The 12,826-nt window shown below is 41.2% G+C and overlaps 1 protein-coding gene across 1 annotated transcript in view; it reads left to right on the top strand.

Annotated features, from left to right (window-relative positions):
- Nucleotides 1-12,826, top strand: part of SLIT3 (slit guidance ligand 3) — an 802,550-nt gene that overhangs the window by 40,344 nt on the left and 749,380 nt on the right. Inside the window, exons 2-3 of the mRNA XM_073355953.1 lie at nt 5,681-5,752; nt 8,862-8,933. Coding sequence (XP_073212054.1) covers nt 5,681-5,752; nt 8,862-8,933 — 144 coding nt within the window. The remainder of the gene's footprint in view (nt 1-5,680; nt 5,753-8,861; nt 8,934-12,826) is intronic.

Genomic DNA, 12,826 nt, shown 5'->3' with positions numbered 1-12,826 from the left:
ATACTGATGTCTGTTTTCAGAAATGCTGCATCTCTGGCTTAACACTTCCCACCCTTTCTGTCAGGCCCAGGTCATCCTGGCCCACCAGTGAGCCCTTAGTGAGCTGTGTCATGAGGTAGACACAACTGTGTGCTTAAGAGGAAGCTGCGTTTGTTGACTTAGGAATTGCAGCCAGCCAAGGGGCTTTGCTCGGAAAGGAAAGGTTCATTCAACAGACCGACAACTTATGCTTGCATAAGAGAGACAATTAGGACTTATGCTGAGGAAAAGAGGACCAGCAGGTACTTTTTGTTCTGGAATTGACCTTATCCCATAATTAGTTCAGGTCGCGGTACTCAATTTGATTTTTGCATGAGGTGATCAGAAGAATGCATTTTAAGAGTATAACTACTTAAGACTTTAGGTCAAACAATACCATCTTTCTGTGGACAGATAGCTCTCTGCAGAGTCACTCGAATCCAGTGTCAAGGTTCCTTCCCCACTCTGAACTCTAGGGTACAGATGTGTGGACCTGCATGAAAGACCCCTTAAGCTTATTCTTACCAGCTTAGGTTAAAAACTTCCTCAAGGTACAAACTTTGCCTTGTCCTTGAACCCTATGCTGCCACCACCAAGCGTGTTAAACAAAGAACAGGGAAAGAGCCCACTTGGAGACGTCTTCCCCCCCAAAATATCCCCCCAAGCCCTACATCCCCTTTCCCGGGGAAGGCTTGATAAAAATCCTCACCAATTTGCATAGGTGAGCACAGACCCAAACCCTTGGATCTTAACAACAATGAAAAAGCAATCACGTTCTTAAAAGAAGAATTTTAATTAAAGAAAAAGTAAAAGAATCACCTCTGTAAAATCAGGATGGTAAATACCTTACAGGGTGATCAGATTCAAAACATAGAGTATTCCTCTAGGCAAGTTAACTTAAATTACAAAAAGACACAAAAACAGGAATATACATTCCATTCAGCACAGCTATTTCACCAGCCATTTAAACAAAACAGAAATGTAACACATATCTGTCTAGATTACTTACTAAGTTCTAGGACTCCCTTCCTTTTCTATTCCCAGCAAAAGCATCACACAGACAGACAGACCCTTTGTTCCCCCCCCCCCCCCGCTTTGAAAGTAACTTGTCTCCTCACTGGTCATTTTGATCAGGTGTCAGCGAGGTTATCCTAGTTTCCTAACCCTTTACAGGTGAAAGGGTTTTGCCTCTGGCCAGGAGGGATTTTATAGTTCTGCACACAGAAAGGTGTTTACCCTTCCCTTTATATTTATGACACCAGCACTCATACTGTCAGGCAAGATCATAGGCCAGCCAGGAAGAGGATAAAAAAACCCAGTTATATTGGAAACCAGATGGATTGGTATTTAAAGGAGAGTGGAAGTTTTACAGCTCTGTCACAAGTGGGAAAGATGAAAGCTGGTGGTCAATAACCTCCATATCAGAGACATTGCTTGTTGAGAGACAAATTTGAAGTGCAGAGCTTTCTTTACCCCATTTTTCCTTCTGCAAACAGCTCACCGAGTCGTACCCTTTTATTGATCTAACTGTAGTCATGGAACTGATGAGATGCTGTTACAAGAAGGAAGGAGAAAAATTCTTCTTCTTAACCTCTGAGGATAGGACAAGAAGCAATGGACTTAAATTGCAGCAAGGGAGGTTTAGGTTTAGATTTAGTTGAGAAAAACTTCCTAACTGTCAGAGTGGTTAAGCACTTGAATAAGTTGCCTAGGGAGGTTGTGGAATCTCCATTATTAGAGATTTTTAAGAGCAGGATAGACAGGGACGGTCTTGACCAGCGGTTCCCAAACTCGTTCCGCCGCTTGCGCAGGGAAAGCCCCTGGCGGGCAGGGCCGGTTTGTTTACCTGCTGTGTCTGCAGGTTTGGTCGATCGCGGCTCCCACTGGCCCCGGTTCGCTGCTCAAGGCCAATGGGAGCTGCGAGAAGCGGCGCGGGATGTACTGGCCACCACTTCCTGCAGCTCCTATTGGCCTGGAGCAGCGAACAGTGGCCACTGGGAGCCGCGATCGGACGAACCTGCGGACGCGGCAGGTAAACAAACCGGCCCGGCCCGCAAGGGGCTTTCCCTGCACAAGTGGTGGAACAAGTTTGGGAACCGCTGGTCTAGATAGTGCTCATGCCATGAGTGCAGGGGACTGGACTAGATGACCTCTCGTGTTCTTTCCAGTCCTATGATTCTGTGCCTTTACACCACCTAGCTTTGCTGTTAAACTGTAACGGCTTTAGTACAGGAATCTGTTTGGTACAATTCTTCCATTGAAGAGTATTGTGTATGCTTATGGTGCAAAATTCCTACTTAAAAGGTGGGTTATTCCTTTAGTTTGATAGTACACCATTTTGACATTTGATATCAGAGTCTGTATAATTTGGACACTACAAAGTTTCATTACTCAGATTGTCAAGGAATGTGGTTTCATGTTTTGTGTGGGCGGTCTGGTATAATGCTTAAACAATTACAAATCATGCTAAAATATTATTTGCTTTTGTTGACGCGTGGATGGATTAGATATTTATTGATAAATGTTGGTGAACATTGATTTTTCTATACACACGCAAACCAACAAAAATATGTCCATAGAAATTAATTAACTGAAGTTACAGATCTGCAAAGTAAGAAAAATGCTGCTTGAGAACCAATTAGAGTTTGATTTAAGGATATTTACTTTTAATGTTTTGTCATGTGGTGTGGACAATTTGCAATGGTTATATAGCATCAGTGTCTACTGTCCTAAATAATTGTCTGACCTCACCCCCCCCCCCCCCCGACCCCACCCCATTGTCTAATCCCTGCATATATTTTGGACAGCTGTGAACATTTAAATTGATAAAAATAAAAAAAAATGCTTAACCCAGAATTTAGCATAACATTTTTCCACTATGAAAGACTTGTTTTTAACCAGGGATTTTGCAAGCGTAGAGGTTTCTCCTTCATTATCTTTTATGGTTATGATCTCAGTCAATAAATGGCTATATGTTGAGCTCTAACTTAAAATCTAAAGCAGTTTTCAAATAGGATTCCACCTTTTCCACAGAATGCAGTTTTTATTGGGTTGAAATATATGCTTTTAAATGAGTCCTCTTCCTCTCCCACTGAACCTTCTAAAGGATAAATGATGCAAGTGCCCTATTCTCAGTTCAAAATTTCATGGCTTCAAGATTGTCCTCCTGAGGTTTACTTCTTATGTTAGAAGAAAAGGAGGACTTGTGGCACCTTAGAGACTAACCAATTTATTTGAGCATGAGCTTTCGTGAGCTACAGCTCACTTCATCTGATGAAGTGAGCTGTAGCTCACGAAAGCTCATGCTCAAATAAATTGGTTAGTCTCTAAGGTGCCACAAGTCCTCCTTTTCTTTTTGCGAATACAGACTAACACGGCTGTTCCTCTGAAACCTGTTCTTATGTTAGAGTATTCTTGTACTGGAGGGTGGTCCAGTAAAACAGGGGTTCTCAATCTTTTTCTTTCTGAGGCTCTCCAAACATGCTATGAAAAACTCCATGGCCCACCTGTGCCACAATAACTGGTTTTCTGCATATAAAAGCCAGGGCTGGTGTTAAGGGGTAGCAAGCAGGGCAGTTTCTTCGGGCCCCATGCCCCCCCATGAAGCTAAGTAGCTCAGGCTTCTGCTTTAGCTCCAGGTGGCAGGGCTCAGGGACCCAGGCTTCAGCCCCACGCAGCTAGCAGACAAGGGCACTGTAACCAAGTTTGTTGTTTAGTCCTGTAGCAGATCGAGCACTCACTGCCACGGCGCCTCCTGCTGGTTGCCTCGGGAATTAGCTCAGTTCTAGCACTCTGAGTGCCTCCTGCTGGCCGGTGTCTCTCCTGCCTCACAGACTCCGGTGTCCTCTCACCCTGGGTTGCTGTCCCATAGCAGTGCCCTCACTCTCTGGGTCTTCCCTCCTAGGGGAACCCCCTCCCCTATGCCCACCTTGCCTCAGTGGCTACTGCCAGTCATCTAGCCCCCTTTCTCTGGGGCAAGTTGCAGTCTGTAATGGCCATTCATCATTGGCAAGGGAGTTGGACCGGCTGCCTCTGCAGCCCTAGTACTTCCTTAGGCCTTGAACAAGGCCTCAGCCTGGGGAGTTGCCAGGCTGGAGCTCCCCAGCTCCTCTTGCCTTTCTCCAGCACTACTCTGCTTCAGGTACCCTGTGCTCCCAAGCACCTCGGCCCTTCCCTCTCCAAGGCTGGAGTGACACTGACCCAGCTCCTCCCTTTGCCTTATATCAGGGCTAGCTATGGCCTGACTGGGTATGGCTACAGCTGTGGCTGCCTCTTCAAGCAGCCTACCTCAGCTGCCTTTAACCTTTTCTCCTAGGAGCGGGATAACTGTCCCATGACAAGTCCATTGCGGGATCTGTGATGCTTCTTGACCTGGAAAAGGAAGTGACATGCAGAGGAGAGCAGTCTCTGAGAGGGGAGTAGGAGGCTAGAAGCAATATCTTGGCAGCTCATTGGGGAAGGGATACAAGTGAGCAGGCAGTTGAAGAGTTGTGCCTGAAAAATGCGTTGAACAGTGAAGCCGAAGCAGGCTGTGGCTGGCAAAGGGTTTGCAGCAGCGACAGAGTTGTGGAAATAGTTTGCACACAGAGGTGTGAGGCAGCTACCTGTCTGGACGAAAGTACAGGGCAGAAGGGACCGCAAAGAACACTATACGGGAAGCTGTAGCTAGTATGATTTCCAAGCCAGTGCTGCTTTTCTCTTGGAGAGAAATGGGTTGGAGAGAACGTTTGAGGAGCCCCAGGGAGCACACTAAGGCTTTTGATTTACAGGACTGCCCATAAGAGCTTTGGGAGAAAGGAGGCTGCAATTAGATGATAGTGATGTAAGCCTTTGTACCTTTCCATTCTGCTAGCCCTATTAAATTCTACTACTTTCAGTACCTGCAAGTGCTGCATGAGACTCTGTCAAAGCTAGAGTCAGATCACTGTTTAGAGTAGCTACAGTGTGGCTTCTTGACTTTGTGGTAGACAGAGCACACTGCCAAGAGTGTCTAGAGCACGCACCCACTGAGTGAATCCCTGCAGTGGAGTCAGTTACAGTGTACTGACTGGTTGTTAAAACTACTCCAGCTGTTTAGAAAATCCCAGTCTGAGGGAGTTAAACACCCAGCTCCTACTGAAGTGCAATGTGGCTAAGGTGAATTGAAAATCCCACTCTTCTCTCCCCCCCGCCCATTTCCCCCAAAAACTCAGTTAAAAGTAGCATCACTGTGGGGGGGGGAAGCAAAATTCATCAGTATTAGTAAATCTTTACTCATTTTATATACTCCCTTTTATATATGTACTCATTTTAGATTTTAATAGGAAAACTAGTTAGTACAATTTTGAGTGCTGATAAAACCAGTGGTTCTCAAACTTTTGTACTGGTGATCCCTTTTGCATAGCAAGCCTCTGAGTGCGACCCCCTCCCTATAAATTAAAAACACTTTTAAGTATATTTAACATCATTATAAATGCTGGAGGCAAAGTAGGGTTTAGGGTGGAAGCTGACAGCTTGCAACCCCCCATGTAATAACCTTGCGACCCCCTGAGGGGTTCCAACCCCCTGTGAGAACCCGGTGATAAATAAATGCCCAGGTGAACAAGTTGCATTCTCTTCAAACAGAGTTTTGTGAGGCTACTGAAGTGCCTGAACATGAATTTCTGTTTTCTTTTCTTTGCAGGGACTTAGACAGAAATAATATCTCAAGAATCACCAAGATGGACTTTGCTGGGCTGAAGAATCTCCGTGTCTTGTGAGTATAAAACTAGTTTGGCCTTCAAAATGCTGCATTAGACCATTGGCCTCCAAAAATAAGCACCAGGAAAGATGTGTGCTGCTGATGCCTATGTACTGTAGAACTGTTTACATCCTCTAGTTGTGAAATAGCATCCACATCAGACACTCTGTACAGTTTCTATAACTAAAGCACTGATTATAGTTTTATGCCGTGCCTTAGGACAAGAGATGAGCTCTAAATTTAAAATCAGTTAGTGAAAGTGGTTCAGTGAAGTTTGAAGACAAATTACCACTGATTTTATGCTATGTGTACACTGTTCTTTTGTCGTTAAAACTTGTTAGTTGGGGTGTAAAAAAATTACCCTCCTGACCAACAAAAGTTTTAAAGACAAAAAGCGCAGTGTGGACTGCGCTTTGTCAGCAGGAGATGTGGCTACATGGCATACCTTGTAGCGGTATGGCAGTGTAGACATAGCCTTAGTCTTGGCTAAGTTTTAGATTTGGCGCTGTATGAATCACAGATCATAGTGGCACTGTGACACTGCAAAGTTGCAGCTGGAGTTGAGCAATATTAATAAAAATACCGGTCTTATTAGTGAGTTCATATCTGGTTTTCTTTAACTGGCTTGCTGATTTTTTTTTCTTGGAAAATCTGTAGTATGACAGAAGTAGCTGTGCAGCATGTACACAGAACGGTAACATTAATGTATTCTGTATAGAAAAATTCAGTACTGAGCTCCTGTTGGCTGGGCGTTGTATAATTCCCTGTGTCCCAAATTAACGGGAGAACAGCAATTCAATATTATGTGTCCCATTTAGCTCACTAGAAGCCTATAGCTAGTTTATTGCCCTCAAGCTAAAGCCCTATAAAGTGACCAGTAACAAAAACCACTTGTGCTTAGCATTGCACAAAAGAGGGGCTCAGAGGTGGTTTTTGCTTATAGTGCAGGTACACTATAGGTAAGTTAAAAGCTAAAGTGAGGGAAAATCTTCTATTTCACCCACTTGCCCTCTGTAGCGAACACATTACTTTTACACCACCTTTTCTACAATTATCTCAGTCCTTAAAGTCCTACAAGATGCCTTGGAGATATGTAGTGGATGAACTTTCTAACATTGTGAATTAATGGGCAGATGCTTAATATGGTTGTGATGAAAATACAAATATCTTCCACTGTTCCTTCAAAACGTATGGCATAAACTCTTATAACTATTCTAATAAATTTGAGATTTTTGTTATTTAGTTGTAGAAGACTGACTTCCCTGCTTTGTTGCCTCCACCTGCAGGATGAGACTACTACAGCAAGAATTTTCTGCTGCTTGGAGCCATATAAAGTTTGTTGGCTTATATCCCAGCTCTCACTATTTCTATGGGGGTCCTTATTAAAATAACATTTACTGACATGGTAGTGTGACTGTTGGTAAATGTTTCTTTTACTGACTGCTATGCTTTGTGTACTGTACAAAATATTGGCTAAATTATACCACATGAGTTATTCATGATAAATACAGTGAAAATCTGGCATAATCTGTTACGTACGTACGTATGTACGTACGTGTGTGTGTGTGTACACATAGTTGGATCCAAACTACTTGGAGTGGAGACCCCCCGCAGTGACATTTTGGAGAGGCAGGAATTCACCCAGCATGCACTTCAACACCTTTCTCAGTGACTATCAATCACACTGATCAGCAAACACAGTCCAAATGCCCCTAGCATCCAGTCCATCAGTCACCGATGAAGGTGCTGCCTTTCCTGTGGGCTCTGGCTGATTATCACATGTGGTGCAAGCTCATAATGACCACAGAGGCCAACTGCTCCATGGGCCTGCCCCACAGTCCTGAGCTGAGATTGTTGGCATGCTGTGCCCCTGCAACAGACGCTTGTGCCCTGTCTGCCCACAGAGTCCCTTCTCCAATGGCAATCCCATCTTCCAGTTGGGAAGGAGCTGGTGGCAGGCAATGACACTGAAACAATTTTTATAGTGGGGGTGCTGAAAGCCATTGAACCAAACTGTAAACCCTGTATATGAAGAAAACCAGTTCAAGCCAGGGGGTGCGGCAGCGCCCCTAGTTCCAGCACCCCCGGTGGCAGGAAATATAGGCAGGATTTCCTGCCAGCCCTCTAGCCAGTCAGGGCTCTGTGAGGTGTGGAGAAGCCCTCTTCTCTTGTGTGTCCATCCCCTAGCTAATCAGAGTGCCAGGGCCATGTGTCACAGCACTGCAGCTCATATGTGGAGTGGGGGCTCCACTTACCTGTCAGTGAGCCCCCCTTCAGTACATCACTTCAGTGTTAAATGGTTGGCCTGACAGGATTTCAGTGGGATTCCACGTAATGGTAAATAAAGACAATTCCAGGCATTTCTACTTGCCTCCAATCTCTTCAGCTGATTCATCCCCGCTTATGCCCTGTCTCATGGGAGGAAAGGAGAGACAGGGATGTGAAAAAGGGACAGAGTGCCTGAGCACTTCCCTTGGTAGCTTTTACCATTCCCTATGATGCAGACCCACTGTCTTTAGTGGTCACAAACAGCTGGCACTCCTGCACCCTTGGAGAAGCTTCACTGAATAGGAACTGCTCAGTAACCTCCGGAGGAGTCTGAAATCCCATGCAGATGCTTATGTGCATGCACTTTATCACTTAATGCTTTCTCTGGATTATTTGCCCTGCGTTAATCTTCTGATGTTGACTACGGGCTTCCATCCTTACTTCCACTGAATAAAATTAAAATGATTGGAAGTGCAAAGAGTAAAGTACTAAGGGGGCAGAATCAGGCCTATAATAAACTAATTGCAAGATTTTAATGGGTTTTGGCAATAAAAAATAAAAGTCAATAATGTGGTTACTAGCCCTGGTAATCAGGATAAAGTTTACATCCATGCAAAAACTACCAGTGATATGTATTTTGGACTGTAAACTTAATCTTCTGTTGGTGGTAGAAGTGACCATGGAAAAAACACTGCCATTGGTGGCTTTCACCAGTCTATCACTATCACTGTAATTGGTGTTGCTGTGAACAGCACTTTTAATCAAGCAATGTGTAGAAAAATGGCAGAATAAAATATTGTCTGTATAAGGCGTTCTATTAAATTATCATTGTCAACTGGTATTTCTTTAATCATAGGCATTTGGAAGAAAATCAAATCAGTATGATAGAGCGTGGAGCATTTCAGGATCTAAAGCAACTTGAACGGCTGTAAGTATGTCTATTGCATACATGTTGACTTAAAGAACTAAAGATTTTCTGCCTTATTTTATTCATCCTTTTTATTGTGTTTATATAGTGACTTAAAGAAATAATATGACTAGAATGAACAAAAAAATTGACATATTAGAGTTAAGAATAGTTTAAAACAGAGCTGAGTTTTTTAGATTAAAACCTTGGTATCCATGATTTCTTGTAATTCAAAATAATATCAACAATAATTTGTTAAGAAAACTGTAACCACCAATACATATTTTATATTCTAGCTAATCACTGAGGCAAAGTTAGTCAGGTCTAAATTTTATCTCACTTTGTTTTCTGAAGTTCTCAGGATGACTTCTCTAATTAGATGAATGGTGATGGGTTGTTTTAATAGCCAGCACTACTGGGAATTGCCATAGTATAAATGCCCTGCACTTCCATATGAGAGTAGAACTCCTTGTGTCAGATTATCTATACAGCTACATTGGCTTTATACTCATTCAATGGCAGTGATATTGGTGGAGTCCCAGAGGTGTAAAATTGGACTTTGAGTAGAAAATAAGGCCCTTGGTTTTCTGCTTTTGTTAGTGATTTAAATAAAATGGATCTAAAAGATTTAGATAATCTTAAATCCATCATTTACAAGGCCACTGGCCATGTATTATGGTATATAACGGGGTCTGTGTAGAATTCTATATATGAAGGTAACCACAGTCTCATTGTTTTGGTTGAGTGGATCTGCTGTGCATAGGGTGGGAGAACACCTCTGTCTAAATCGGCATGGTGAGTAGTTAATTTTGTGTACACACAATAGAACAAAGAAGTCTGCTGTGCTAAAGCAACTGAGGCCTTGCCTTAATTATCGACAAGCGAGTTGCTTTTTTACACATTGACTTATCTTTTGACAACTCAGGATTCACTCTTATAAGAGAAATGTATATCTTGTCTAGGGTTACAAAACTGCTTGAAATTGAAATGATGTAGTTAAGATTCACACTGAGATTGTAATCTGCTCCTTAGAAAAATAGATGTTGAAATATAAAACATTGTTAAGGGTACAAGAGTGGTGATTTTGTATGTTGTGTTCAGGGAAACATCTGGGAAGTAACAGAGTAACAAAGTTACTTACAAAATAATAAATGCATAACCTGACACTAAAATTACGATTGTTTTAGCTAAAAATTTGTTCTTCTTTAAAGAAAATGTCAGCACTAAGTCATGAAGTTTTACATCCATTATATGTGCTTTAATGGAATAACTTCCTTCTCTCCTCTTCCCCCACTATTTGTTTATTTCTTTAAATGATTCCTCATCTACCTAAAAGGAATATTTGGGAAAAATGCTAGGAAGATACCTAAATGGATAACATAACTAGAAAGCAAATCTTTTCTTTATGTTGTATGTTTTCATTTGTGTGAAACCAGAAATAAAAGAATGGGATTCTTCTACTAGTAACTGCTAAAGTATGTGATATCTGAATGCCTCCCTTAAATTTTCTCTCTGTAAACTCTTAAGTTGGCCTGCTACATACTGTATACTCAAAATCAAACATACACTGTATCTCTCCTTGCTTTTAGGATTACCTGTCATTAAAATGTTTCCTAAATGAATATACCTTGAATTTGAGATTGGGAAACTCACAACTTTTCGGTGCTTCACCTCAAGTCATTTTATAGGAGATGACTATAAATCTAATCTTTTGCTATGGATCAGTGTGCTTTGGAGAAGGAATTGTGGAAAGTTTGGCATAACTTTAAGGGCTAAATTGCAATGATTTAGACAATATAAAAACTATTTGATTAACTATTTTCAAGCACCACAAAATATTAATGCAGAAAATACGATAGCTGAATTTAAAAAAAAAGAAGCTGGCTTTTTTCCATTTAATTTATTTCAAATAACAAATAAAAATTTCACTTACACTGCTGCAGGCTTTGGAATACAGTTGGCTTTTGATCTCTTAAAGTGGATGCAAAAGTAATCGTTTGCTTTTTTTAACAAAGCAGCTGCAGTGGGTCAGACTTTTAAAAACTTGAGTAATTTTGTTCCTGGCAAAATATTGTACATTACATTTTCTTATTCAAAATAACATTGGAAATATATTGCTTTTTTTTTACAGTAGTGATCACTCAAAGGGCATTAACCCTAAATGAATATTATTTTCTCTTAATGTAGTTTAACTTGTCTAGACATCAGAGCAAAACCCTCATTAACTAAAAATATGGACAGAGTTTTCTTTGTGAAATTTATTGCCTGTGATGTCTTTCCCCTCCTTTAAATCAGTCTAAAACTGTAAAACTAAATGTCTATATAGGTGCCAGTTATTGATGTCACAAACATATTTCTTGATAACTTTCCAATTGTTTTACTTTTACCATTTGCATCTCTAAAATCGTATAACTTAGCTTTACTGAGTGGACGGATGTTAGTTCTCACAATACAAGCAGAGCATCCAAAGGGCAAATTTCTGTCAAAAATTGTAGCAGATGAGGAAAGTGTGAGGCAGACTTAAGCATTGAATTCAAGTCACAACATGGGGAGCTGTAGTGCAGAGTTGGTAGTTAAAATGATATTGCAGACAGTAACTAGCTATTTCTGATCAAGCCATTTTTTTCTTCACCTTTCCAAGTAGACTGGGTTTTGATAATATCCATTAGATATGGAAACCCACATACAACAAGGATTCTGCAAGCTGTCTTCTGCACTTCCTACGTTCTTTAAGGGCCTTACTTTCTCTGTCACTGAGCACCTACAACTCCAATTCAGTTAAGTTAAATGGGAGCTACAGGTCTTCAGCACATCAAAAAAGTAGGGTTTATTTAGTGGTTTTACACCACGGATTAGTTTTTACAACATTGTCACCTTCTGTGCCTTTCTAAACCAGAACTAAAAGGGTCAATTTCTGTGGTGGCTAAGCATCAAAAGAAAAAATGGTTTAAACAAAACATATGTAAAACTAATGTGTGCAGGTAGTCTGCCTTACTTAAACGTTTGTTCTTCTGCAGCTGTAGGTCCAATCCTGCAACCTGTGCTGCATAGGCCAACTCCACATTTGTGCACTACCCTATGGAAGTTAAGAGTCTTCATGAGTGTTTAAGTGTCCACCTTCATGAAACAGCTTACAGGACTGAGGCCCTGAAACAGCATTAGTATAAGTCTTCTATCAGGTTTGATAGCTACTGCTCTTGCTGTCATAATCTTTGTAGCACAGAGGTACAGTACGATCTTCCAAAATGTGTGATGAACTTATGTCTGCTAAAGGACTTCATGTGTCAGGTCTTGTGAATAGTAGGAGTGCTCAGTAGATATTTAAGTAGTTATGAAAATAGCTGAAAGAATTTGGAGTGCCCTCCAAGAATCTTCTAAATGATACCCCAGGGTTGAACTCACTTGGCTGGTAGCACTATAACCATTTTAGGGTAACTGCTCTACCTTTTGGTATATGGAATATCTCAGAAGACAGCATCACTTGCTTAGTAATTTCCAGCTCCTTCACATTAGAACCCTATCCCTTAATTCAATTTATGTTTCATTGTATAAAATGAAATTATGTAGTCAACTGTTATTCATGCTTGTTTTATGTAGGGTTAATTATTGGACTGACTGTAAAACATGACTAACATTGCTGATGGAAAGCCTCAAGAAGCAGAGATTTTTGCATGTTGCTAAGGAAAATTAAAAAGACATGTTCTGAGAATTCAAGCATGATCTAAACATATGCCAATGAGCATGGAATTGTTTAAAGAGAGTAATTCACAAGGTAGAATCTTGGGTACAATTTGTAAGATATCGATTTCAATCAAGCCTTCTAAAATTGCCATGGCATGAACTCCAGCCCTTTCTTAATTAAAGAGATATTTGGAGAGTCTGTTGAGCATGTGAAGTGCCATATAAATGCTATG

Source organism: Lepidochelys kempii, chromosome 8 (genome assembly GCF_965140265.1).
Source record: "Lepidochelys kempii isolate rLepKem1 chromosome 8, rLepKem1.hap2, whole genome shotgun sequence".
NCBI lineage: Eukaryota > Metazoa > Chordata > Testudines > Cheloniidae > Lepidochelys > Lepidochelys kempii.
The sequence above is the reverse complement of the archived record's forward strand: the minus strand, read 5'-3'. Positions and strand labels throughout refer to the sequence as shown.